We start from the raw sequence: 24,980 nt of genomic DNA, 5'->3' as shown, positions 1-24,980 counted from the left end.
TAAGAGTGCAATATAATCATTGATGTAGAAGTGTGGTGTGCATTTTTCTGTCTTCATGTTGTTAATCTGATGTCACTTGTTGCACAATTATTTACAGGTCACATTTATGGTACGTAGCGATCAAACAGTTGTGAGTGGACCACTGTATACGGCATTGTTTGTCTTTATCTCAGTGCAGTGCTTTCTGCTTGCCCTCTTTAGGTTTCTCTACCCTCCTTCCTAACCTCTCTTATTGCTGAAGTAAAAGCAGAATATTGCAGAGGCTGGAAATCTGGACAAACTCAGCAGGGGTCTGGCAGCATCCATGGAGAGAGAGAGAGAGAGTGAGTTAACGTTTCGAGTCCAATATGACTCTTCTAGTCATACAGATTCGAAACGTTAACTCTGGCCCGTAACTTCCTCTTAAGTCCATCTTTCCAAAGTTTGTTCCAATGGCTCAGATGCATGGAACCCTCGTTGAAAACAGTTTAGTCTGTATTTAAGAGTAAGTTTGATGTTGTAAATGGAAGTCTAAAAGATTGGAAGGAATTGTAACAACCAATTGGGATGGACTGGGAGGTGCTTATTTGCCAGCAGCAGGAAAGGTAGCAGTTGTGTCACCTGCCAGTTGCCTAATTGAGCTACCATGCAGCCAACTAGGGGCACTTCCCATCTCTGCATGCAATTTGTCCAGATTGGGGAGCTGCTGCCACATGGGGAGACTAGGCAACAAAATCTGGCAGCCTCCCAACGTATTCTGCGGGGTGGGGACAGGGAGGTGGAAAACACCCTCCTTTTTGAATGCACTTTGGTCCAGGAGAGACCCCCATGTGCCAATGACCTCACTCATGTAAATCGGCTGCCTACACCTCACAGTGTCTTGCATGGAGCTAAAATAAATGGAATAAATACATTAGACCATAAGACCATAAGACATAGGAGCAGAATTAGCCCACTTGGCCCATCGAGTCTGCTCCGCCATTCAATCATGGCTGATAATTTTCTCATCCCCATTCTCCTGCCTTCTCCCCATAACCCCTGATCCCCTTATTAATCAAGAGCCCATCTATCTCTTCCTTAAAGACACTCAGTGAATCGGCCACCACAGCCTTCTGCGGAAAAAAGTTCCACAGATTCACCACCCTCTCGCTGAAAGAATTCCTCCTCAACTCTGTTTTAAAGGATCGTCCCTTTAGTCTGAGATGGTGTCCTCTGGTTCTAATTTTTCCTTCAAGTGGAAACATCCTCTCCATGTCCACTCTATCCAGGCCTCGCAGTATCCTGTAAGTTTCAATAAGGTCCCTTCTCATCCTTCTAAACTCCAACGAGTACAGACCCAGAGTCCTCAACCGTTCCTCATACGACAAGCTCTTCCTTCCAGGGATCATTCTTGTGAACCTCTCTGGACCCTTTCTAAGGCCAGCACTTCCTTCCTGAGATATGGGGCCCAAAATTGCTTACAATACTCCAAATGGAGTCTGACCAGAGCCTTATACCAGTGTTCTTCAAACTTTTTTTCCGGGGACCCATTTTTACCAACCGGCCAACCTTCGGGACCCAACCCGGTCGACCTTCGCGACCCACGCCGGCCGACCTGAGCGACCCAAGCCGGCCGACCTGAGCGACCCACCATTTTCTCTTACCTTGTTTGCTGCTGATAAAAATGGAGGAAATGGTTTTGGACTCCTTTGGCGTACACACTCCTCCAATGGAACCTGTTGGATAAAGGTGAAGCCTTCCGGTGTCGGAAAGTATGGAGTCTCCATCTGTCCAAAGTTCTACATTTTTTTCCTGGAAAATGTTATCTAATAAACCCCACCCCCCTCGAACTTGTAAAAAAAAAATGAAAAAATAATGAAATGAATAAAACCCCGCCGGAACTTGTAAAAAAATATTAAAATTAGTAAAATAAATGAAAGAAATAAAAATTAAATGAATAAAATAAATGAATAAAATGAATAAACCCCCCCCGAACTTGTAAAACAAAAAGCTGCGACCGTTTAAAAAAATAGCGTTGCGGGAGGGGCTGCGACAGAGAGAGGGAGGGGGCCGGGCACTGGAATGTGTACCCTGGGGAGAGGGCACACACTGGGTGGAGGATAGGGCACACTGGGGTTGGGGGGGGAGAGTTCAGGAAGGGAGTGGAGGGGGAAGAGGGCAGGATGGGAGTGGGGGGGACAGGGCACTCTGGGGGAGGGGGCACACTGGGACTGGGGGGGGATCCTGAATTCCACCCAGGCTGGGTGGCTGATCCGGGCAGAGAGGGGGAGCAGTCCCGCCGAGAGGCTGGTGTGTTTGGGGCGGAGGTGGGGGATCTGCGGGGCCACCTATCGCTCAGCAGCACGGTCCCGGGATGAGGCACCCCCGGGCCTGGGACAAACCCAAAACAATTCAGCACAGAGGCTTCGCTCACCACAAACTGCAGCCGGAGCCCCGGACCCACTCCCCAGGCAGCTTCCCCGCTCCAAACCCCACCTCACACAGTGCGCTGCAGTGTCACCGCTTCAAACAATGCCCTCCAACAGCACGCTTCCACTGGGGAGGGAGGGGGAGAGCCTCATATTACCCCACCAAAAAAAATAGCGGCCGCCCAGCGCATGCGCACACGAACATCGGCGCGCGTGTGCAAAAGGGCGCGCATGCGCATAGTTTTGCGCCTGCGCGCCGATGATCGTGCGCGCACTGCGGCCGAATCTTTTTTTACATTTTAATGGCCGCTTGCAGCTGTCGTTATGAAAAGCCAGCTGCTGCGCGGGGATTTTCGCGATCAGGAGCGCTGCGGACAACGGCTCCGCGACCCTACCGACACCCGCCCGCGACCCATCCGCGGGTCGCGCCCCCGAGTTTGAAGAACACTGCCTTATACAGCGTCAGAAGTACATCCCTGGTCTTGTATTCTAGCCCTCTTGACATGAATGCTAACATTGCATTTGCCTTCTTAACTGCCAACTGAACCTGCACATTAACCTTAAGAGAATCATGAACAAGGACTCCCTTTGTGCTTCTGCTTTCCGAAACATTTCCCCATTTAGAAAGTAGTCTATGCCTTGATTCCTCCTTCCAAAGTGCATAACTTCACACTTTTCCACATTGTATTTTATTTGCCACTTCATTGCCCACTCTCCTAGCTTGTCCAAGTTCTTCTGCAGCCCCCTTGCTTCCTCAATACTACCTGTTCCTCTACAGATCTTTGTATCATCTGCAAACTTAGCAACAGTGCCTTCAGTACCTTCTTCCAGATCATTAATGTATATTGTAAAAAGTTGTGGTCCCAGCACAGACCCCTGAGGCACCCCACTAGTCACCGGCTGCCATCCTGAAAAAGGATGGCGGAATAGCAACAAAGTGCCGCTAGATAGCGGGATCATTCCAAGCGCTTTAAGCGCCATTAATCATTGGCATGATTTACCGGCCACGTCCCCCAGAATCCAGGCGGGACATAGAATTATAGAATTTACAGTGCAGAAAGAGGCCATTCGGCCCATCGGGTCTGCACCGGCCCTTGAAATGAGCATCCTACCTAAGCCCACACCTCCTTCCTATCCTTGTAACCCAGCAACCCCACCAATCCTTTTGGACACGCAGGGCAATTTTTAGCATGGCCAATCCACCTAACCTGCACATTTTGCAGCACCCAGAGGAAACCCACACAGACACAGGGCGAACGTGCGGACAGCGTCCCAAGCCGGGAATCACACCCAGGTCCCTGGCACTGTGAAGCAGCAGTGCTAACCACTGTGCTACCGTGCCACCCATGGCTGACAGACCCCAGGGGAGGTCTCTACCGGGATTCCCGACAGTCGTTATGCCTCGCAAGATCGAACCATAGTTAAATGAGCATAAACCCCACTTAACTCTGCCACCGCGAGATTGAACTGGCTGCCGGGATCAACCTGCCTCGCCAAGGAGACCCCAGCCGGGCACCTTTTAGCACTGGTCCCCTCAAATACGGAACAGGTGGAACAGCACTTGGGGGGTGGGGGGGGGTCTCTCCAGCGATCGGAGGCCCTCAAGTGGTCAGCCTCCGAGCAGGGTGGCAGTATCTGGCATCCTGGCAGTGCCACCTGGGTGCCACGTTGCACAGCCAGGTTGGCAGGGGCACTGCCAGGGTGCCAAGCGAGCAATGACAATGTGTCTGGGTGGGCACATGCAGGATGCTCTGCTCATGTGAGGTGGGGTGTGTGGGGCCCAGAGGACCACCTTATAGGTTGCTTCAGGTGGTTGAGAGATTGGTGCGCCTTTTATAAATGGCGTCCCGATCTCTTCCTGCACTTAGGAACCCCACTTGTCAGAGCCCCTCAGTGCAGAAAATGATGCTAAGTGCGGCCTCATGGGTGCGTTCCCAGCCAGGGGCCGGAATAGCAACAAAGTGCCGTTAGATAACGGGGTCATTCCTTGCGCTTCAAACACCGTAAACGAGCCCGCTAATCCCACCCAGAACAGACTCTTATTTTCAAAAAATTAAATTGCGTGCATTGTTTCCCACATGGTTACAAAATAAGAGATCAAAATCTGAGATAATCAAGTTCTAAATTACTTTGTTATTTTTCTGATAAATGTAAAAATATTTACCTGCTTTTGCTCCTGAACATTTCTTGTTTCATCTGATAGACTTGAATTTTTGGTTGGTTTTCCTGCAGCTTCAGCCTGTTTGACAATGATATTCAGTGTAAGCTATGTTAGTTAAAGGCACCCAGTTATCATCTACAGGATGTTTCCTTTGAGTCAGTTCAGTTCTGGTACAGAGAGCATTTTTGCTACTTGGTGTTGTGTCAACATCCTAATGTCAGCGAAGGACAGGTTTTTTGGTAATAGATTGATTTACTATAAGAATTTTTAAAAATTTTGAGGATGCACAAAAGGTATTGCTATAGTGACATCATGTAGACATGATTAAAAGTGAAGTTGTATTAATTTTACAAAAAATGAAACATTCCCTGAAATGAAGTGGTGAGAAAATCATGGAATTTCTTGCACACTTGAGCTGGGGGTATTTTCATGTTTCCCCAAATTCCATTGAAGCAGAAATTGCATTATCTTTACAAAATTGGTACTAAACTGTGTGGCATATTTGTTTGATCTTTCATTTGGCACTTCACAAGAATGTCATTCTCATATAGAGATGTGAAAAATCAACCAAAACATTTTGCAAAATAGTCTTAATTTCTGCTGGACCAGGAATATGTGTAAGAATAATATAGGGCAGCACGGTGGTGCAGTGGCTAGCACAGCTGCCTCACGGCGCTGAGGTCCCAGGTTCGATCCCGGCTCTAGGTCACTTTCCATGTGGATTTTGCACATTCTCCCCGTGTTTGCGTGGGTTTCACCCCCACAACCCAAAAGATGTGCAGGGTAGGTGGATTGGCCATGCTAAATTGCCCCTTAACCGGAAAAAAATTATTGGGTACTCTAAATTTATATTTAGAAAAAAGAATAATATACACAAAATAGATGTATAGTAGGCATTATGCCTCAAAGATACAAATATGATTTTCATTTTCCTATTAATATAAACATGCCTCTTGAGTTAACCAATCTCAATATTAACTGTAAAAAAATCCTCTGCCACAGAGCAATTGATCACAAATTTGATTCAGTTCTTGAAAGGATAATGCTCTGGTTCTCTGAATGCTGGACAGTCAAACAAAAAAGAACAAAGAAAAGTACAGCACAGAAACAGGCCCTTCGGCCCTTCAAACCTGTGCCAATCATGATGCCCTAACTAAAATAAAACCTCTGCCCTGACTCGGTCCTTATCCCTCTATTTTCTCCCTATTCATGCACCCATTCAGATGCCTCTTAAATGTTGTTAATAATAATAATAACCGTTTATTGTCACAAGTATGAAGTTACTGCAAATATGAAGTTACTGTGAAAAGCCCCTAGTCGCCACATTCCAGCGCCTGTTCGGGTAAGCTGGCATGGAAATTGAAACCGTGCTGCTGGCCTTGTTCTGCATCACAAACCAGCTGTCTAGCCCACTGAGCTAATGTGCCTGCTTCCACCACATCCTCTGGCAGCGTGTTCCAGGCACCCACCACTCTCTGCATGAAAAATGTACCCCGTACATCTCCCTTAAACTTTCCCTCCCTCGCCATGAACCTGCACTCCCTTGTAATTGATACTTCCACCTTGGAAAAACCCTCTGACTATCCATCCTGTCTCTGCCTCTCATAATCTTGTCGACCTCTATCAGGTCTCCCCTCAGCCCCCGTCTTTCCAGTGAAAACAATCTTAGTTTATTCAGTCGCTCCTCATAGCCAACACCCTCGAGACCAGGCAACATCCAGGGGAACCTTCTTTACCTTCTCTCCAAAGCCTCCACGTCCTTCTGATAATGTGGTGACCAGAACTGCACGCAATACTCCAAATACGGCCTAACCAAGGTTTTAGATAGCTGCAACATGATTTCCCAATCCCTGTATTTAATGCCCTGAATGATGAAGCCAAGCATTCTTAATCACCTTGGCTACCTATGTTGCCACTTCTAGGGAACTGTGGACCTGCACACCGATATCCCTCTGTATGTTGATGTTCCTCAGGGTTCTGTAATTTACAGTATAATTCATACCGAGATTTGATCTTGCAAAACGCATCAACTCGCATTTGTCCGGATTAAACTCCATCTGCCATTTCTGTGCCCAAGTCTCCAATTTATCTATATCCTGTTGTATCCTCTGACAATCCTCGGCACCATCAGCAACTCCGCCAATCTTCGCAAACTTACAAATCAGACCACCCATATATTCCTCCAGATCATTTATATAAATATATATATCACAAACAACAGAGGTCCCAGCACTGATCCCTGTGGAACACCACTAGCTACAGATCTCCATTCTGAAAAACATCCTTCCACCGTTACTCTCTGTCTTCTGTAACCAAGACAGTTCTGCATTCATAGCCAGATCTCCCAGAATCCCATGTGATATTAGTTTTTGTAGCAGTCTGCCATGTGGGACCTTGTCAAGCACCTCACTAAAGTCCATATAAACTACATCAATAGCCTGTTCTGTTATCCTCTTGACGTAGCATAAGCTGCTTCCTTGATGTGCACTCTGACAAAGGGAGGTTCAGACTTGGAGATAGCTTTAACTCATTTATTAAACTGTTAACAATTCTCCTACTTGGATTCGACTCTCCTGGTAATCCTGCTATAGCTACTCAGACTGACGAACCAGTCTGCTACAATCCACGTGGTGGCTGTGATGTGTTTCAAATCAACCCTGTGTACTCACTGAGTGTCTCCACTGGAAAGAGGAAGATCATGTGTGCTGTGTCCTTTTATATGGGTTGGTTTAATGCCCTCCTGTGGTAGTGTCACCTCTGTGTGTATCGTGAAAGCCTTAGAAAGCCTTAGAAAGCGTTAAAAAGCCTTGGGATTCTCCTTGACTATGTTAGCCCTCCTGATTCCACCTTTAAGTTCCTTCCTACTTTCACTACTCCTCAAGGGCTTCATCAGTTTTTAAGATACCCAGACCTATTGTATGCTTCCTGTTTCCATTTGACTAAGCTTACAATTTCCCTTCTCGTTCATGGTTCCTGAATCTTGCCATTTCTAGCCTTCATTTTTGCGGGGTCCTGCACTTCAATCAACTCACCTTTAAAAAGCCTCCCACATGTCATACGTGGATTTGGCCTCAAATAGCTGCTTCCAGTTCCTGACTAATTTGGATGTAATTGGCCTTTGCCCAATTAAGCACCCTCGCCCATTCAAGACATGATTTCCATGCTTCAGTGTAGTCTGAACTTGTTAATGAACTATCTCATTAATCATTTTAACAAAACTAGATTCCTTTTGCCTTTTAAATTCAGTTAGCCATTTTTAAAATTGGGCAGCACAAAAATCTAAGGTCTGTCAGATGTTATAGAGATAAGGAGGGGTGATGCCATGGAGGATTTTAAAAACAAGGTTGGAAATTGTAAAATTGATATGTTGCAGGGCAATATAGGTCAGTGAACCCAGGGGAGACATATGCAAAGGACTTGGTTTGAATTAGGATATGGGCTGAAATTTTTTTGTATGAGCTCAATTTTATGCAAGGATAAAGATGGGAGGCTGGTCAAGAGAGGATTACAATAGCCAAGTCCTGAAGTAACAAAGGATAAAGGTTCCAGCATCAGATGAATGAGGCAGGGGAAGAAACTTCTTCTCATCCAGTACTAGACATTGGAGGTGTAAAGACAGTGATGGTGATGAGGTAGAGCTGGCATGCATGAGGAACCTGTAGAGACAGTCATCTGCTATAATCATCAATAAAACTGAAAGTTCGCACCTGAACAATTTATGTGCTTACCACATTATGAAGTTTTGATTCAAGTTCTCTTAACCCATTGCACAGTTCCTTTATTGATTCAAGGATTTCATTGTGTTTTGTTGCCAGTTTGTTCACAAGTTTATTTGCTTCTTCAGAACCTTGAAATGTGAATATAGACATGAAACCAATGTTGACTTTCAATTTAAAGGAAAACAAATCCAATTCTATTTCCAAATGTACATTGTCCCAGTTACATTTGTTCTCATTTACTACATATTGTCACTATTATATTGGATAGGGTGCTTGTTTAATCTTTGAATTACTGATGGTGAATTACCAATATTTTGCTACATAAAATAATCTGTACATATCTCTGCATCAGTGCCAAATGTTATCGTGCAACCGTGTCCACATTAAAACCTACTTTCAAAATGACATCTCGGAGCTAATTAAGGCAACATCCTCTTACACAATTTGAAATTATTGATCTGGAAGAAATATTGTGATAAAAATCACTCTGAACAGAAAAATTAAGGTACAAATTCATTTTCAAAGGATTATTTTGAGGTACTTAAAGCAAATCAAGTCAGAAGTTTATTGTCTTTCTGGAAGTTTGACAGATTAATATTCAAAGGAAAGCAAATGTTTCATATTCCTTGCATTTCTCTTGAAATTTCTACTTGACGAAGACCACTGTAAAGCAGCAACCAGCTGTACAATCATCCTCAGCAAATTGTTGATTGATAAAATATGCTTTACTCCGAAAATGCTTGTTGGTTATCACAGCCAATTGTACAAAAATCCAAATGTTGACGTGTATTCAAAATGTTGCACAGATCTTTGTTGAAGAAGCAATTAATACACATATGGATATGGTAGACACTTCTACCACATTCAAAATGTGTGATCTGTATATTTTGAACAAGTTATCATGTTGGCAAATAAGGTTCCTAAACTTACTGAAACCTTGAAACGCTTTTGTAATTACTCTGGCTCATGATCAGTAACAATACATATATGTACATTCCATTCACAGGCATCGTGAGAAATAAAAAGGAAACACCTGGCATTTCTGATCCTCACTGCACATTGCCTCATGATTTCCTGGAATACCCTGGAAGGACGATAGCTGAGCCTGTTCTTGGCATTGGTGTAGGCCCATCATAAGCATTGTAATGACGTTGAAGAGACTGTTCCCAGACCTCTCACATTCCACTGTACTGCAATAAGGCTCGTGACAAGTCTTTTTCCAGACAGGGACTGCAGGAGCAAATCAAGCATAGAAACTAACTGCAGACAGTTTTTTTTAATTCCTTGGCATGATTCTAAGGCCAGTAGAGACCTGCAGCTGTCTTTCTGCTTCTGATGTCCATTTCGGTGTGGCAGGGTACAGGATATGTGTGTGTGCACCAAATGGTAATCTATACTGTCACGGGTGCAGAGTACCTCAGACTCCCAGTGAGGGCTTATTGCATGGGAGGAAAAGTCACATAACAAAATCTACAGCCATACGTCCAGCACAAATGGGCTCTTCTTTCTACAGATAGAAAAACCGTTACCCAAGAAATTTGTATCTTTAAAGTGAATTGCTTATCCTTCCATGAAAAGTAAACTCAGGCATTATTGTGGTACTTGACTACTGTAAATAATACCACAGAAAGGAGTGGCAGGAATCCAACTACAGGCACAGCAAACAAAGGGGACAACTATGAGGAAGGTGCAGACAATGCAGGACTGAGGGTGCTATACCTAAATGTGTGCAGTATACAAAGCAAGGTAAATGAGCTAGTTGCGCGCATTGAAGTTGGCGGATACAATGTTGTGAGCATCACAGAGACGTGACTGCAAGGGCATGAGGGCTGGGATCTAAATATCCAAGAATATGTGTCCTATCGAAACGACAGGTAGATGGGCAAAGGGGGTGGGGTTGCATTGGCATTGTTAGTAAGAAATGAACTTAAATGGATATCGGGGCGGAAGATGTACGATCTATATGGGTAGAGTTGAGAAATCACAAAGGAAAAAAGACCCTGATGGGAGTTATATACAGGCTCCTGAGCAGTAGTTAGATGTGGTGCAGAAAATAAATCAGGAGACAGAAAAGCCACAGAAGACCGGCAATACTACAATAATCATGGGGGACTGAGAAAATCAGATTGGTAGTGGAACTCAAGAAAAGGAATTTCTAGAATGTCTATGAGATTTGTTTTTGGAGCAGCTTGTGACAGAGCCTACTAGGGAACAAGCAATTCTGGATTTGGTGATGTATAAGGAGGCAGACTTGATTAGGGAACTTCAGGTGAAGGGACACTTAAGGGGCAGTGACCACAATATGATAGAATTAATCCTGCAGTTGAAGGGGAGACGCTGAAATCAGATGTAACGGTTTTACAATTAAATAAGGTAACGATAAAGACATGAGGGAGGAGCTAGCCAGAGTTGATTGGAAGCAAAGAAGACAGTTGAACAGCAATGACAGGAGTTTTTGAGGGTTATTTGGGAGGCACAACAGAAATTCATCCCAAGGAGGAGGAAACATGCTAAGGGGAGGATGAGGCATCCATGGCTGAAATGGAAGTCAAGGACAGCATAAAAGCAAAGGATAAAGCCGACAATGTGGCGAGGGTTAGTGGGAAGCCAGAGGATTGGGAAGCCTGTAAAAGCAAGCAGAGAACTAAAAAAGTAATAAGAGTGGAGAAAATGAAATATGAGTGTAAACTAGCTAGTAGTATCAAAGAAAATTGCAAGAGTTTTGCTGATAAAGAAAAGGTAAGAGAGAGGCAAGAATGGACGTTGGATCACTGGAAAATGAGGCCGGAGAAGTAGTAATAGAGAACAAAGAAATGGCAGGGGAACTGAATCAGTCTTCACAGTGGAAGACACCAATGGCATACCAGAACTTCAAGAGAGTCATGGAGCAGAGGGGAGTGAAGTGGCCATCACTAAGGCGAAGGTGCTGGGGAAACCGAACGGTTTTAAGGTGGATAAATCACCCTGATGGTGTGAACTTCACTCCAAGGTTCTGAAGGAGGCAGCTGAGGAGATTGTGAAGGCATTGGTGGCGATCTTTCAGGAATCACTGGAGGCAAGGAGGGTCCCAGAGTACTGGAAAATGGCTAATGTAACACATCTGTTTAAGGGTGGGAGGAAGGAAGAAGATGGGAAATTATAGGCTTGTTAGCCTGACTTCGGTTGTTGGTAAGATTTTAGAGTCTATTATTAAGGATGAGATTGCAGAGCACTTAGAAGTGCATGATAGAATAGGACTGAGTAAGCATGAATTCGTCAAGGGGAGGTTATGCCTGAAAAATCTGTTGAATTCTTAGAGGAGGTAACAAGGAAGTTAAAAAAAGGAGAACCAGTGGACATGATCCATTTGGATTTCCAGAAGGCCTTTGACAAGGTACCATGAAGGAGGCTGGTGAATATAAGAGCCCATGGTGTTAGAGGAAGGTACTGGTATGGATAGAGGATTGGTTGACTGGAAGAAGGCAGAGGGTAGGGATGAAGGGGTCCTTTTCAGGACAGCTGCCGGTGACCAGCCTTAGGACAACAGGTATTCATGATATGCATTAATGATCTGGAAGAAGGAACTGAGGGCATTGTTGCTAAGCTTCTGGATGATACAAAGATATGTGAGGGACAGGTTGTGTTGAGGAAGGGGAGAGGCTGTAGAAGGATTTGGACAGGCTAGGAGAGTGGGCATGGAAGTGGCAGATGGAATACAATATAGAAAAGTGTGCAGTTATGCACTTTGGTCAGATGATTAGAGGCAGAGACAGTTTTCTAAATGGGTAAAGGCTTCGGAAATCAGAAGCTCAAAGGGACTCGAGTCCCGTCTCAGGATTCTGTTAAGATTAATATGCAGGTTCAGCAGTTTGGAAGGCAAATGCAATGTTAGCATTCATGTTGAGAGGGCTAGAGTGCAAGAACAACAATGTTGAGGCTGTATAAGGCTCTGGTCAGACCACATTGGAATATTGTGAGCAATTTTGGATCCCGTATTTAAGGAAGGATGTGCTGGCCTTGGACAGGGTCCAGAGGATGATCCTCGGAATGAAGGACTTGTCATATGAGGAGCGGTTGAGGATTCTGAGTCTGTACTCGATGGAATTTCGAAGGATAAGAGGGGGATCTCAGTGAAACTTACAGAATACTGAGGGTCCCAGATAGCGTGATTATGGAAAGGATGTTTCCACTAGTCAGAGAAACTAGAACCCGAGGGCACAACCTCAGACTGAAGGGATGATCCTTTAAAACTGAGGAATTTCTTCAGTCAGAAGGTGGTGAATCTGTGAAACTCATTGCCGTAGAAGGCTGTGGAGACCAAATCACTGAGTGCCTTTCAGACAGAGATGGATAGGTTCTTGATTAATAAGAGGATCAGGGGTTATGGGGAGAATACAGGAGAATGGGGATGAGAAAAATATCAGCCATGATTGAATGGTGTAGCAGACTCAATGGGTGATTGGTTTAATACTGCTCCTATGTCTTATGGTCCTCCCCAAAGTCCTTGAAGGAGATGTTCTCTCTCAAATCCATGCTCATCTTTTCCAGATCTCCATGTTTAAAACCCTTTCATCTGGGTTCTGCCCCTACCACAATACCAAATTGTTTCTTATCCAAGTCACAATGACATCCAATGTGACTGTGACAAAAGCAAATTATCCCTCCTTGTTTCTTGACCCGTCTGCAGTCTTTGACATAGTTGGCCACACCAGAGACCACAATAAGTAAGGAGAAACAAGAACAACAACTCCTCCACGATACCGGGGCCCTGCAAGGCTGCATACTTAACCCCCAACTATACTCCCTATACACACGACTGTGTGGCAAAGGGTGCCTCAAACTCCATCTACAAGTTTGCTGGTGACACCACCGTAGTGGGTCGGGTCTCAAAAAACGAGGAGTTAGAGTACAGGAGCAGGATAGAGAATCTAGTGGCATGGTATAACGACAAAAATCTGTCTCTCAATGTCAGCAAAACTAAGGAGCTGGTCATTGACTTCAGGAAGCAAAGCACTGTACACACCCCAGTCTGCATCAATGGTGCCAAAGTGGAGATGGTTGACAGCTTGAAATTCCTAGTGTGCACATCACCAAAAATCTGTCCTGGTCCACCCACGTCGACGCTAAGACCAAGAAAGCACAACAGTGCCTCTACTTCCTCAGGAAACTAAGGAAGTTCGGCATGTCCTCATTGATTCTCACCAATTTTTACAGATGCACCAGAGAAAGCATCCTGTCTGGCTGCATCACAGCCTGGTATGGCAACTGCTCAAACCAAGACTCTAAGAAGCTACACAGAGTCGTGAACACAGCCAGTCTATCCTGCAAACCCGCCTCCCAACCATTGACTTTGCCTACACCTCTCGCAGCCTTGGGAACGGGCAGCATAATCAAAGACCTGTGTTATTCTCTCTTCCAACCTCTTCGATCGGACAGTAGATACAAAAGTCTGAGAACACGCACTAACAGGTTACAAAACACCCTCTTCCCCGCTGTTATCAGACTCCTGAATGACCCTCTTATGGACTGAACTGAGCTTGGAAGGACCTAAAGCGAGAGCTAAGAAGAGCCAGGAGAGGACATGAGATTTCTTTGGCAGGTAGGATCAAGGATAACCGTAAAGCTTTCTATAGATATGTCAGGAATAAAAGAATGACTAGGATAAGAGTAGGGCCAGTCAAGGACAGTAGTGGGAAGTTGTGCGTGGAGTCCGAGGAGATAGGAGAGGTGCTAAATGAATATTTTTTGTCAGTATTCATGCAGAAAAAAGACAATGTTGTCGATGAGAATACTGAGATTCAGGCTATTAGACTAGAAGGGCTTGAGGTTCATAAGGAGGAGGTGTTAGCAATTCTGGAATGTGTGAAAATAGATAAGTCCCCTGGGCCGGATGGGATTTATCCTAGGATTCTCTGGGAAGCTAGAGAGGAGATTGTTGGGCCTTTGGGTTTGATCTTTATGTCGTCATTGTCTACAGGAATAGTGCCAAAAGACTGGAGGATAGCAAATGTCGTCCCCTTGTTCAAGAAGGGGAGTAGGGACAACCCCGGTAACTATAGACCAGTGAGCCTTACTTCTGTTGTGGGCATAGTCTTGGAAAGGTTTATAAGAGATAGGATTTATAATCATCTAGAAAGGAAAAATTTGATTAGGGATAGTCAAGACGGTTTTCTGAAGGGTAGGTCATGCCTCACAAACCTTATTGAGTTCTTTGAGAAGGTGACCAAACAGGTGGACGAGGGTAAAGCAGTTGATGTGGTATATATGGATTTCAGTAAAGCGTTTGATAACATTTCCCACGGTAGGCTATTGCAGAAAATACACAGGCATGGGATTCAGGGTGATTTAACAGTTTGGATTAGAAATTGGCTAGATGTAAGAAGACAGGGTGGTGGTTGATGGGAAATGTTCAGCCTGGAGTTCAGTTACTAGTGGTGTATCACAAGCATCTGTTTTGGGGCCACTGCTGTAGTCATTTTTATAAATGACCTGGAGGAGGGCGTAGAAGGATGGGTGAGTAAATGTGCAGATGACACTAAAGTAGGTGGAGTTGTGGATGGTGTGGAAGGATGTTGCAGGTTACAGAGGGACATAGATAAGCTGCAGAGCTGGGCTGAGAGGTGGCAAATGGAGTTTAATGCAGAGAAGTGAAAGGTGATTCAATTTGAAAGGAGTAACAGGAAGACAGATGGGCTAATGGTAAGATTCTTGGTAGTGTGGATGAGCAGAGAGATCTCGGTGTCCATGTACATAGATCCCTGAAAGTTGTCATCCAGGTTGATAGTGTTCTTAAGAAGGTGTATGGTGTGTTAGCTTTTATTGGTAGAGGGATTGAGTTTCGGAGCCATGAGGTCAGGTTGCAGCTGTACAAAACTCTGGTGCGGCTGCATTTGGAGTATTGCGTGCAGTTCTGGCCGCTGCAATATAGGAAGGATGTGGAAGCATTGGAAAGGGTGCAGCTGAGATTTACCAGGATGTTGCCTGGTATGGAGGAAGATCTTATGAGGAAAGGCTGCGGGACTTAAGGCTGTTTTTGTTAGATAGAAGAAGGTTAAGAGGTGACTTAATTGAGGTATACAAGATGATCAGAGGATTAGATAGGGTGGACAGTGAGAGCCTTTTTCCTCAGATAGTGATGGCTAGCATGAGGGGACATAGCTTTAAATTGAGGGGAGATAGATATAGGACAGATGTCAGAGGTAGGTTCTTTACTCAGAGAGTAGTAAGGGCATGGAATGCCCTGCCTGCAACAGTAGTGGACTCGCCAACATTAAGGGCATTTAAATGGCCATTGGATAAACGTATGGATGATAAGGGAATAGTGTAGATGGGCTTTAGAGTGGTTTCACAGGTCGGCGCAACATCGATAGCCGAAGGGCCTATACTGCGCTGTAATGTTCTATGTTCTTTATCAGAAGCACATCAGGTTAAAGTCACGACTGAAAACATTTAGAATTCTGAATTCACCAAATGATCAAGAGATAGTCTTTTGATGGCAGAGAGAACAGCAATACACCTGCTTGGTCTGGCCTCAGCTCCAACACTGAAAACAAAACTAAAACACACCCTGCAGCCTGCTCAAAAATGAAAGTAAAAAGCTGATAGACAGCTCTGCTCCACCCACTCTCTGACATCACTGCAGAAGTAAACACCCATTTCTTAAAGGTACTCTCACTACAGATATTTATATACACAGCCATTTATAAACACACATTTTTTAAGGTACTCTCACATGACAATAGCCACGAGCAATTGGCTTCTCTTTCTGCTCTTGCACCATGACTTCAGCTGTCATCCAAGGTCTTTCATTTGCCTCCTTCCATTTCTCAACTAATCCTGCTGCTTGGTAATATGATGACGAACCTCTGCATTTTAAGCCATAAATGCAGATCAATAAATTTCAGTGAATTTTCAATATTAAAAGCGATGCTGTTTTTAAGCCAGGCATCTGGATCATGGTAATTAGTTGCAAGGATTATTCCTTTCATCGGTAGATGAAACAAAAATCCAAATGTAGACACCAAAGATCGATTGGGTTATTTATACCAGCATTGCTCTCCAAAGGCGACAGACACTTCTGGCTGGTGATTCCTGGCTGGCCCACTCTGCCAAGGCTGCATTACAGACCTTCGCTGTGTAGCTGTTCAAAATTTGATGTGAGCCAATTGAATTGTGCTAATGCCTTTCAAAGCATGAAATTAGAAATCTGACTACCTCTTGCTTCTTGGACAAAGGGCTCTGAGTCCTGTGACATTGACTTGGACCACGTCCACTGTAGCGGCACCAACAAGTGAATATGCATTGCAAAAAGGAGCACAGTTTCACGGTCCTCCCACCTTATGCCATACCCCTCCCAGACACGACCAATCTTACTATTGGTATTGGAAGACCCTATTTTACATGAGTGTCAAAATGGTGGTGCTGCACCTTTATGACAGGACAAAGTTTACCTGTCCCTCCCTAACTGTCCCTGTGACTCCGATTTACCTGGACCTCACGATGTGCAGGTAGAGATGCCATCTGTTATTCAAGACCCTCCACCACGAAATGGGATCCTGTGGCTGTGGTGGTGGACATTGATACACTCCCCCCCCCCCCCCAACCACACCTTCCCCTCCCCCTCCAAGCCCAACACCTCCGAGGCGCCCGTGCCTCACGTGGATTTGTAGCCATATGTGATGGCTTGAGACATAAACTGGAGGCTTCCAGTAATAAACAAAGGGGTTTATTGATGAACAGCAAAGGCAGTTCGATAACAGGCTCAGAACACAATACAACAGGTCCTGCTTCCAGGGCTCAGGCAAACTCCGCATTGGCTGGGGCTCATGTGCCTCTTGTGCTGGCCCTGAGCCGGTCATATAGTCTGTGGCGCCCATTCACTTAAAGGGGCCACGCTACCACATCTCTCCGCCATTAAGTCCCTTAACAGACTACCCCAAAGCATGAACAAATGTTACAGTGGTTAACAGGAAGAACCAAGGAAACAGAATGCATCAAAAAGTCAATCAGTCCGGAGACCTCCGGGTTCTCCCAGACCTCCATAACCCAGCCACAGGCTCAGCACTCTGGCAAGTGGTTCACAGTCGATGCCACCTCAGGCGGGCTCACTCAGACGACAGGTGAACTAGCCTCACCGGCCTCAGCAGACGCAGCAGGTTGAACAGAAACACGAGTCCCTGGCTATATAGAGAATCCCTACAGTGCAGAAGGAAGCCATTCGGCCCATCAAATCTGCACTGGCCATCTGAACAAGCACCCTACCTATCCCTGTAACCCCACCTAATCCTTGGCTGGATCGAGTGACAGAGTATTCACAATCCCTGCTGGATTTGTTGATTCCAAATTGGGGGTCATCACCACTTGACTCCTCAGGTGGTTGATTTTTGATGGTCTTCCCATTAATATCGACCACATACGACACAGGACCCAACTGGACCACAGCCTCTCCTTCTAACCAAGGTGAACCTGCACAAAAATTTGGCCAATGCTGGTCTCCCACCAGGAACCACCTGTCACCTCTCTGCACTGACCGGTGACACTTTTGAGAGGCCTGATGTTTCCTCCACCCTCTCCACCAAATTTAGAAATACAATATCCAATCGGGTTCGCAAATGACGGCCAATGAGCAACTCAGCTGGTGTGACCCCCCAAGGGAGTTGTACAACAACTAAAAATTAGCCAACCGCAAGCGTGTACTGCAAAATTCCACCAGCACATCTCCTGTCCCACCAGGGGTGATAACACTCTTGACCACTGCTACTCAAAAATCAAGGGCACCTACCATTCCATCTCCCAACCGCACTTTGGGAAATCAGACAATAAGGCCTTCTCCAAGAATACAAGCAGAAACTCCAGCGTGGGAATCCAGCTAAGAAGGTTGTACAGTGCTGGTCCGAGGAAACAGAAGAGCTCTTATGTGACTGCTTAGAGACAGTGGACAGGTCCATATTTAAAAACTCAGCAACCAACTGAAATGAGTATGCCGCCACCGTCACAGACTTCATCAGCAAATGTGTGCCAAAGAAAGCAGTATGTACATTCCCCAACCGGAAACCATGGCTAAATCAGGAGATTAACTCCCTTGGGGGTCACACCAGCTGAGTTGCTCATTGGCTGTCAGTTGCAAGTCAAGTGACTCTGATCTATACAAGAAATTCATGTACGACCTCCGCAAAGCCATCCGGGATGCCAAGAGAGAATATCAGATCAAGCTAGAGTCACAGACTAGCATTACAGACTCTCGGCGGTTGTGGCAAAGCCTAAACAACACAACAGGCCATAAAGCGAAGCCAAGCAGTATCTCCAGCAGCAGCGCACCCCTCCCCGATGAACTCAATGCGTTCTATGCTCGGTTCGAGCATGAAACCAACGATCCGCTGTCGACTGCCCAGCAGCCCAAAACACACTCATATCCACCATCACAGCTTCCAAAGTCAGATCAGCCTTCCTGAAAGTGAACCCTCGGAAGGCGACGGATCAGGACGGGATCCCTAGTCGAGCACTCAGAGCCTGCGCAGACTTGCTGGCAGATATGTTCATGGATATATTTAACCTGTTCCTACTCCGTGGCGAGGTCCCCACCTGCTTCAAGAAGACCACCAGCATGTGCCTCAATGACTACCATCTGGTGGCCCTGACATCAGTCGTAATGAAGTGCTTCGAGAGGTTGGTCATGAAACGTGTCAACTCAATACTCCCAGAACGCCTTGTTCCACTGCAATTCGCATACCACCGCAACCGGTCCACAGCAGACGCCATTTCCCTGGCCCTACACCCATCCCTAGAGCATCTCGACAACAAGGACTCCTACATCAGACTCCTATTTATCCATCTTCAACACCATAATCCCAGTCAAACTCGTATCAAAGCTCCAAAACCTAGGACTTGGCTCCTCACTCTGCAACTGGATCCTCGAGCTTCTGACCCACAGACCACAATCAGTAAGAATAAACAACAACACCTCCTCCATAATAGTCCTCAATACCGGGGCCCCGCAAGGCTGCGTACTTAGCCCCCTACTCTACTCCTTGTACACACATGACTGCGTGGCAAAATTTGGTTCCAACTCCATCTGCGAGTTTGCTGACGACATGACCATAGTGGGCTGGATCTAGAATAACTATGAGTCAGAATACAGGAGGGAGATAGAGAACCTAGTGGAGTGGTGCAACAACAACAACAATCTATCCCTCAATGCCAGCAAAACTAAAGAACTGGTCATTGACTTCAGGAAGCAAAGTACTGTACACACCTCTGTCAGGATCAACGGGTCTGAGGTGGAAGAGCTTCAAATTCCTCAGGGAGTGCATTACCAAAAATCTGGTCCAACCACGTTGATTCTACCACCATGAAAGCACAACAGCACCTATTTTTCCTCTGGAAACGAAGGAAATTCAGCATGTCCTCACTAACTCATACCGACTTTTACAGATGCACCATAGAAAACATCCTATCTGACTGCATCACAGCCTGGTATAGCAACTGCTCGGCCCAAGACCGCAAGAAACTGCAGAGAGTTGTGAACACAGCCCAGTCCATCACACAAACCTGCATCACATCCATTGACTCCATCTACACCTCCCGCTGCCTGGGGAAAGCGGGCAGCATAATCAAAGACCCCTCCCACCCAGCTTACTCACTCTTCCAACTTCTTCCATCGGACCTTAGATACAAAGGTCTGAGAACACGCATGAGCAGACTGAAAAACAGCTTCTTCCCTGCTATTACCAGACTCCTAAACAACCCTCTTATGGACTGACCTGATTAATACTACACTCCTGTCTGCTTCACCCAATGTCGGAGTCTATGTATTTACATTGTGTTGTTTTGTTGCCCTATATGTATTTTATTTTTATTTTATTTTCATGTACTTAATGATCTGCTTGAGCTGCTTGCATAAAAATATTTTTTTACTGTACTTCGGCACACGTGACAATAAACAAATCCAAATCCTAGTTGGCAAGCGTGGCACTGTTGTACTAGTTCTTCAGTAGTTTTCTATGCCCGGCCACCAGAAATAACTGCATGCCAACATCTTCACCTTTGTCCTGGGTAGGCGCTGTATAACTCTCGAAGGAGGGGCCCCCTGGCCTGATGTGGGACGGCCACCCATGATCCCACAGAATCACGACATTTTCACATGTCGACTTGTCTCGATGTGTGAAGTGGGGCCTCAGCTGTTTATACTTCTCACAACGCCAGTCAGTCTATCATTCTGATAAATGGAGCAGGCTCGAAGGGCCAACAGGCCTCCTCCGGCTCCTATCTTCTATGTATCTATGTATTCCTTTGACCTCTGAAAGAATAGGGTCTCTTCAGGTCTATCTGCGGATGTACCCCACTGTTTTTGTACTGAAAGACTTTGGCAAGTTGTCTGGGAGGTATAGGGCTAGAATTATCTCTTGGGGTACCGGTGGTGGTGGAATGCTCTTGGGTAGGGGCAGGCAACTTAATGCTTCTGCATTAACAATTTGCGTCCCAGGCTGATGCTGAAAAGCACAGCAGTGCCCAACGCTGTATCCCCGCTGAGGGCATGGGTGGTATGAGCTTAACTTTCCTTAACTAGCCCAGTAATGGCTGTGGTCAGTCACTATGTCGAACCAGCGATCGTACACCTACTGATGGATTTACTTCACACCAAATATAATCACTAAGCCCTCCTTCTCAATCTGGGTGTAGATTTGTTCTGCTTCAGAGAGGGCCTTTGAGGCAAAGGTGATAGAGCATTCCGAACCATCTCCCTTTTTGTGGGATAAAACTGTCCCTGTACCATAAGGGGAAGCATCACATCTCAGCATGACTGGGTTCCCTGGTTTGACCACTGCAATGCTTGCGTAACAACTCGGACGGCTTCCTGTTGAGGCTTTCTCCATTGATGTGGCTCGATTCAAAATAAATCTTCTATAGTAATTGACCATACCAAAGAAGACTTAAGCTCATTGATGTTTTTGGGTGCAGAGACATCTTGCGTGGCATTAACCTTTTCTTTCAATGGGTGCAACCCTGTCGCATCAACGCAAAACCTTTGGTTCATCACGTCTTAGGTCTGAAATATACATTTTTCACTTTTTAGGTGGACCCCTGCATCACAAAACCTCTTTAATTCTGCCTCAAGGCTGGCCATGTGCTCTTCTGGTGTAATACCGATGATGAGCGTGTCACCAAGGTAAACCATCACCGTGGGAATTTATTCTGACCATTCTAGATGAACCCAGAATGCCTGCTTGATGTCCAATAAGGTAAGCATTCATTCCCCTGCATTAACATTGTTTAGCTTGCTGAACGCAAAAACATTTTAAAATACAATAATTATTTGCTCTAACCATATAGTCGCATTGCCAGTTCTGTGATTTGTTGGATTCTCTCCTCTTGCTGAGGTACGGTTTGCCACACAAACTTCTCAAACTGCTTGTAGAGGACTCCCACTGCTTCTTTCGTCTCGCACTCAGCAGAATACTTCCCAACTCTAACAACTGTACCATTTGCATCTTCACACCAAAACTGACTCTGAAATGTATAAATAGGCAAATTGATATATTTAATAGTACATGCACATAAGTGAATTTGTTTGAAAATGAAGCATTACTTTTTTATCATTTACTGTGTCTAGAAAATGTACTCAATCTATCAATGTTAGAGCACTAAAGGCCATCCAACATATCAAGTCCTTTCTTTCCACAGATCATGAACAATTTTCCATCAGACATTTTCCCGCATGTCGCTACTTTGTTTTTATTACTAAAGGAGGCATAAATGCTAGATTATTTTAGATGCCACCATACACCACATCAGTGGGTGGTATGGTAGCACAGCGGCTTCACAGCTCCAGGGTCCCAGGTTCGATTCCCAGCTTGGGTCACTGTTGGTGTAGAGGTTGCACGTTCTCCCCGTGTCTGCGTGGGTTTCCTCTGGGTGCTCCGGTTTCCTCGCACAGTTCAAAGATGTGCAGGTTAGGTGGAGTGGCCATGCTAAATTGCCTTGAGTGTCCAAAATGGTTAGGTGGGGTTACTGGGTTACGGGGATAGGGTGGAGGTGTGGGCTTAGGTGGAGTGCTCGTTCCAAGGGCCGGTGCAGACTCGATGGGCCGAATGGCCTCCTTCTGCATTGTAAATTCTATGACTCTATGATCAATATACAGCAAGGGGCTACTACGCTGGTTTAGCTCAGTTGGCTGGCCAGATGGTTTCTGATGTAGAGCAAAGCCAACAGCATGGGTTAAATTGCCATACTAGCTGAGGTTATTGATGAGGCCCTTGCCTTCTCAACATTGCTCTTCGCCAGAGGTGTGGTAATCCTCAGGTTAAATCACCACCAGTCCACTCTGCGCTCAAAGGAGAAAGCAGCCTATGATCATCTGGCACTATGGCGACTTTACTTAATTTATTATGCTTTAATTAGGTTTTTGATTTATGACCAGAGTACATCTGAAATTATCTTGTTGATTATAGCTCCAATTTGTCTTTACAGATATGCTCAATGAACAGTTGACAATCATGTCCAAACCCATTCCCTCATCTACCTTGGCTATTGGGCATGCAATCCATTTTATACAATCATGTTAATTTGATTAGGCCAGATCCCTTTGATTGGTATCTAGCCAACAAATTGGCATGTGTGCCATGAATATATTTCATAATGTGCAAATACAGAAATATCCCAATATTAGCTCATGCCTCCATGTGTCTCATCAATCATTTTGAGGAATAAGGTTAGCTCAGATGGTTCGAGTATGGTGCTAATAATGCCAAGGTCATGGTTTTGATCCAGTACTGGCCAACATTGAGAACCACTCCTAAAATCAACAGGGTGCCTGGCAGGTTTAGTCCCAACCACTTCGCCACCGTGTTTCTGCGTGGACTAATGTGCAGCAGCGCAGAATCCCTTTTTTCTAGGGGCAGCATGGTGGCACAATAGTTAGCATTGTTGCCACACAGCACCAAGGACCCGGGTTCAATTCCGGCCTTGGGTGTCTTCCTCCCAGTGTCTGTACGGGCTTCCTTCAGATGCTCCGGCTTCCTCCCAGAGTACAAAGATGCGCAGGTTAGGAGGAATGGTAATGCTAAATTTCCCCTTAGTCCAAAAAAATGGTCAGGTTGGGTTATGGGGTTGCAGGGATAGGACTGGGGAGTGGGCTTAGGGATAGTGCTCTTTCAGAGGGTCGGTATAGACACGATGTGCCAAATGGTCTCCTTCTGCATTATAGGGATTCTATGATTGTATGACGGTCTTACGGTGTAAAAACGTACAGTGCACTAGCTTTGCCGGAATGAAAATTACATGGAGAAAGAATGTAACAGATTTGTTCCTAAGATAAGAGAGCCTCTTCCTAAACCAAACCAAGAGAAAACACAATGCTTAAGTGCCACTTCCTGTATTTCACATACCATTTAAAAATACAGATTATCTCCATTGACTAGACTGAGCTCTGAAAAGTAACTTAGGATCTATGTGCTCAGCAGAACATGTGCTCAGGATTTTTTTGTTGCATCTCCTGTTTTCAGATATAAATCTTTTCAGTTACTCACATTTAATATACAAAATATACTACATTATTTAAAACGTTTTTAAAAATGTTTTCCCAATGATCTCATGAGCTGAAAACAAGTGTGGAATAAACAATGGTCTAGCAACTTAATAAAGTTGGCGATATTCAACGAAAAAACAATTTTCACTTTGTTGTTACTAAAGCAAAAATTAAATCCGGTTGAAATCTATACCAGTGCAATAATTTGCATTACTCACCTCTTCCATAGCCTGCTGCAATTGTATGGTCATGTCCAAGCTTTGTTTGTATTCCTCCACTGTCTTGTCAAGTTCATTCAACTGTTTCTGTAATTCATTCAAGGATTCTTCAAGTACATTTATTTCTGCTCTGGGGACATGCTTTTCCAGCATGGTAGTGCCTTTTGTCACATACTGAATCATTTTCTTTTTGAATATCTTTTAAACACAGAAAACACAACATAAACTTAGGGATCAGAGTTAGTGCCACCAAATTATTGCAGCCCAGTGGTTGAAACTAATCAAAATAGGTCTACACAGTTACCTCAAATCTTTCAGTATATATTTCAACTTGCTGGGCTTGATTTCGTACAGCTTTCAGATTGCGGGATTTCTCATTTTTCTTCAGGTAACTAAATTTCAAGTTGTTAAACTTCTTCTTGAGTTCTTTATAGGATTCCTTTAACTAAAGATATATATTTTACAGAATTATTATTTATTCATTACATCAACTTTAAAAGTGAACTTCAAAGGGGGCGATTCTCCAGCCGTGTTGCGCCTGATGCCGTTATGTCGGGAGAATTCTAGGAGAGGTCTGAAAAGGGATTTGCGCTGGGCAAATGATGCTCCCGGACCCTCCCAGCAGACGTAACCTGGTTCACGACCTCACTGGGCATGAACCAGATTAGCATATTAAAATTCTCATTTTAATATGCTGGATTGGCTTGAAGCTAAATCCCTCCAGCTCCCGCAATTCTCCCTCCAACTGGCGCAACATAAAGCTGGTGTGCATCACTACTGGTCTCCACAAATGGAGACCAGACGTGGGGCTGGATTCTCCGAGCCCCTGCCGGGTCGGAGAATCGCCCGGGGCCGGCGTGAATCCCACCCCCGCCGTCTCCCGAAGTCTCCGGCACCAGATATTCGGTGGGGTTGGGAATCGTGCCGCGCCGGTCGGCGCCCCCCCCCCCCCCCCCCCCCCCGGGCGATTCTCCGGCCCGCGATGGGCCGAAG

At 45.2% G+C, this 24,980-nt stretch overlaps 1 protein-coding gene across 2 annotated transcripts in view; it reads right to left on the bottom strand.

Annotated features, from left to right (window-relative positions):
- ccdc141 (coiled-coil domain containing 141) overlaps positions 1–24,980 on the bottom strand; it is a 272,222-nt gene that overhangs the window by 24,203 nt on the left and 223,039 nt on the right. For both annotated transcript variants that reach the window (XM_038789287.1, XM_038789288.1), the window contains exons 18-22: positions 24,292–24,432; positions 23,988–24,185; positions 21,569–21,752; positions 8,277–8,395; positions 4,552–4,626 (exon numbers count right to left, since the gene is read on the bottom strand). In XM_038789287.1, coding sequence (XP_038645215.1) covers positions 4,552–4,626; positions 8,277–8,395; positions 21,569–21,752; positions 23,988–24,185; positions 24,292–24,432 — 717 coding nt within the window. The remainder of the gene's footprint in view (positions 1–4,551; positions 4,627–8,276; positions 8,396–21,568; positions 21,753–23,987; positions 24,186–24,291; positions 24,433–24,980) is intronic.

This window comes from Scyliorhinus canicula, chromosome 2, assembly GCF_902713615.1.
Source record: "Scyliorhinus canicula chromosome 2, sScyCan1.1, whole genome shotgun sequence".
NCBI lineage: Eukaryota > Metazoa > Chordata > Chondrichthyes > Carcharhiniformes > Scyliorhinidae > Scyliorhinus > Scyliorhinus canicula.
This window is presented reverse-complemented; position numbering and strand designations above follow the sequence as displayed.